Below are 3,279 nucleotides of genomic sequence, written 5' to 3'. Positions count from 1 at the left end.
TATTGACTAGTCTAAAAGAGTCATCCCGTGACACGTGGTATCAGAGCAAGGTTCGAGCAAGCAAGAGACCATTACGATGGAAGCAGCAAGTGAAGTATTCAACATTCCCCCTGTCGTCGAGGAGAAAGGAAGGAAGTCCAAAAAGAGGGATCAATCAGTAGATGCCTTGGCAAGCTTAGAAAACAAGCTTACAAGGACAGAGATTAACGTCGGTGAGATCCTTGAATGGAAGGATACTGTCGATCAATTCGTTGCTGAGATAAGTGACACGAGCGATGGATTGAAGGAGACCATCGGTGTCGTCAAGGAAGAAGTCTGTGGACTTATCAACACCCTGCAGAGTGAGTTCCGTGAGAAGGTAGACGCATTACATGCCGAACTAAACATGTGCAAGGCAGCAATCACTGGAAGGACCATTGCAAGAACGTTTTCGCACACAGAAGCACCCAAACCATTGAAGTATGGAGGTAAACGCGACCCCAAAGAACTTGACGAATTATTTTGGTCGATGGAATGCTACTTCAATGCTAGTCAAGTGAAGGACGACAAGACGAAGGTAGATACAGCCGTACTTTATCTATGCGAGAGTGCAGCTCTATGGTGGCGAAGGAAGCACGGTGATATTGAAAAAGGATTATATACCATAGACACATGGGAAGAATTCAAGAGGCAACTCAAGAGACAATTTTGCCCACATAATGATGAAGATATAGCGATGAAGAAACTTCGTGGGCTAAAGCATACGGGATCCATCCGAGACTATATAGTCAAGTTCACGAGCTTGAGGCTAGAGTTACCCGACATGCAGGAGAAGGACAAACTTTTCTATTTCATGGATGGACTACAATCTTGGGCCTACAACAAGCTCAAGAGGAGAAATATCAAAGACATTGACGAAGCTATTGTCGTGGCAGAAGATCTAATGGAATTTCGAAAAGAAAGCACGGTTAAGAAGAAGAGTGGGGGAGAACAAACTATGACGGAACCGGAACCAAAAAAAACACACCCCAACCTTTGATTACGAAAGGAAAAGAAATCGAAGGAAGAAACCGAAGAGAAGAGCGAAAGGAGATCAAGTGCTACTTGTGTGATGGTCCTCACTTGATCCGAGACTGTCCGAAGAAAAAGACTTTCTATGCGATGGTTTTGCAAGAAGAAGAAGACGAATCACAAATAAGCTCAATGCGTTTTCTGAACTCAATATCGAAAGATGAGATAAAATCTTCTAAGAAGGAAGAAAATAAAGGAGGGAGTCTCATGTTCGTCGAAGTTAAAGTGAATGCAAGGAACACAAAGGCGCTAGTAGATTCTGGAGCAACACATAGTTTCATCGCAGAGGAAGAAGCAAGGAAGTTGGGTATTCATTATACAAAGGAGTTAGGTCGGTTGAAGGTTGTCAACTCTCCATCTAATCCGATCCTCGGAGTTTCTCGTGGAATACCCATGAAGATTGCAGAATGGGAAAGGACCATCGACTTGATAGTGGTTCCGATGGACGACTATCGCATGGTACTAGGAATCGATTTCCTGGATATGGTATGTCCTTGGTGATTCGAAAGAGACAACACCCTGCGTATAACCAAGGGATTAACTATCCATATAATTCCCTTGGAAAGAAGAAAGACAAAAGCTCAATCCCTTTCAACTATGAAGATGTGTTATGACCAGAGCAATATAATCAAGAAGAATATGAAGCCAAAAGGGGAAGTTCGAATAAGCGAGGCACGTTTGAAGGAACAGGGATCCATATCCCACATGAAGAGTTACTCAAGGTTCTAAGAGGCTGAGAGAAGAAATATGATTCAAAGTACCTCAAGAAGTAAAAGCACGCCTTACTCGAAGAGATACTTTGGAGAAAACGAAAAGACACGAAGTAGCCCTGTGACAAGATCGAGACGTATGTATAGAAGACTTGATGAGGACGTCAAGGGTTTAAGTGGGGGAGGGTGTCACGGACCAAGTTTCTAGAAATTTCTACAATCGTCTAGAGAACTCCGAAACAATCAAGTATACCCGAGAAGTCTCCGAAGAGATCAGGAATGCTCTATGAGACCCTGGAAGATGCTAGAATATTGTAAATGTCCATGGAACAAAGGAGAACAATCCGGAATAATCAAGAGGACGCTAGATGAAGCTAGAATGACCCGAAAGACTTTAGAAGGATCTAGAACATGCTAGATCATACAAAAATGATTTGGATAATGTCGGGACGACTAAGAGATTTCTAGAGCATCGTATATAAGTCTACCATATTCTACAGTCTTGTAAAATCTATGTATAAAACAGGAAGAGTCTAGATTAGTCATGAATGATCAGGACCTAGAAACTTCCATTTGAGGAGGTGTAAGGTTCCTATAAATAGGGGGAGGACTCATTTTTCCAAACCATCAAGAAGTTGCCTTGCAAAGAAGTTGAGTTATATAATAGAAGATTTATTGAAGTGTCCCTTGTCGTAACTCTTGTTTCCTAAGTTCGTTAGTACATCTAGATCGTCAAAGTTAGCCTGACTTAGTCGGAGAAGCACTATGTGGCACACGGTATGAAGTAGTCTAAGAGAGTCATCCCGTGACAATTTGGTGTGGATGAGGCGGGAGCATGTGGTGTTGTGGTAGCTTGAGTAGCAATATGGAAAACCACTCTCTATTGCTACTTTGATGATTCTGTGTTTTGTCTCCCCTTTTGCTGGTTGCTCAAACTCTTCTTGTTATAACCTTCCTTTTTAACTTTCGCCTCCCCTGCTTTGGCACCCTTTTTGTTGCCATGGTCATATAGTTTCTTGGCGAGTCTCTTTGCACTGTCATACGTGGTTGGGTTTGCTGCTATCACATTCCCTTGGATTGGCGTGGTCAACCCCTAAATAAACCTTTCAATCTTCTTCCCTTCAGATGTGATCATTCCTGGACACAAGAGAGACAGCGCACTAAACCTTGATACGTAAGCATCGATGTCAGAGTTTTGAACTGTGAGGTTCCACAACTCTTGTTGCATTTTCTTAATTTCTACCCTTGGACAGTACTCGACCAACAAAATTTCCTTAAGCTCCTCCCATAGCATAGCGTTCGCCAATGGGAGTGTCATGGCCTCTACGTGACCATTCCACCAAGAGAGAGCTTGATTGATGAATGTGCATGCCGCCAACTTGACCTTGCACTCCTCAGGACATCCGCAGATCTCAAACATTGATTCCACCTTTTCTATCCATCTTTTCAGGGTTATTATGCCTCCCGTCCTGTTGAAGGTTCGAGGCTTTGTGTTTGTGAAGTCTTTGTAGGTACAGGT

At 42.9% G+C, this 3,279-nt stretch overlaps 1 protein-coding gene across 1 annotated transcript; it reads left to right on the top strand.

The window, feature by feature from the left end:
- The first annotated feature begins 385 nt into the window (after positions 1-385).
- Positions 386-1,018, top strand: LOC145049395 (uncharacterized). The gene has a single exon (XM_078997811.1). It carries the CDS (start codon positions 386-388, stop codon positions 1,016-1,018), a length of 633 nt encoding a protein of 210 aa, XP_078853937.1.
- Positions 1,019-3,279: the final 2,261 nt, after the last annotated feature.

The sequence above is a fragment of the Lactuca serriola genome, chromosome 5 (genome assembly GCF_051521515.1).
Source record: "Lactuca serriola cultivar US96UC23 chromosome 5, Lser_US96UC23_V15, whole genome shotgun sequence".
NCBI classification, from domain to species: Eukaryota; Viridiplantae; Streptophyta; class Magnoliopsida; order Asterales; family Asteraceae; genus Lactuca; species Lactuca serriola.
Note: the sequence above shows the minus strand (reverse complement) of the source record. Positions and strands in the feature narration are given on the sequence as shown.

Bases quoted from the DNA above. Each gene is read 5' to 3' on its own strand.
- LOC145049395 (XM_078997811.1), top strand. From the start codon at position 386: ATGTGCAAGGCAGCAATCACTGGAAGGACCATTGCAAGAACGTTTTCG.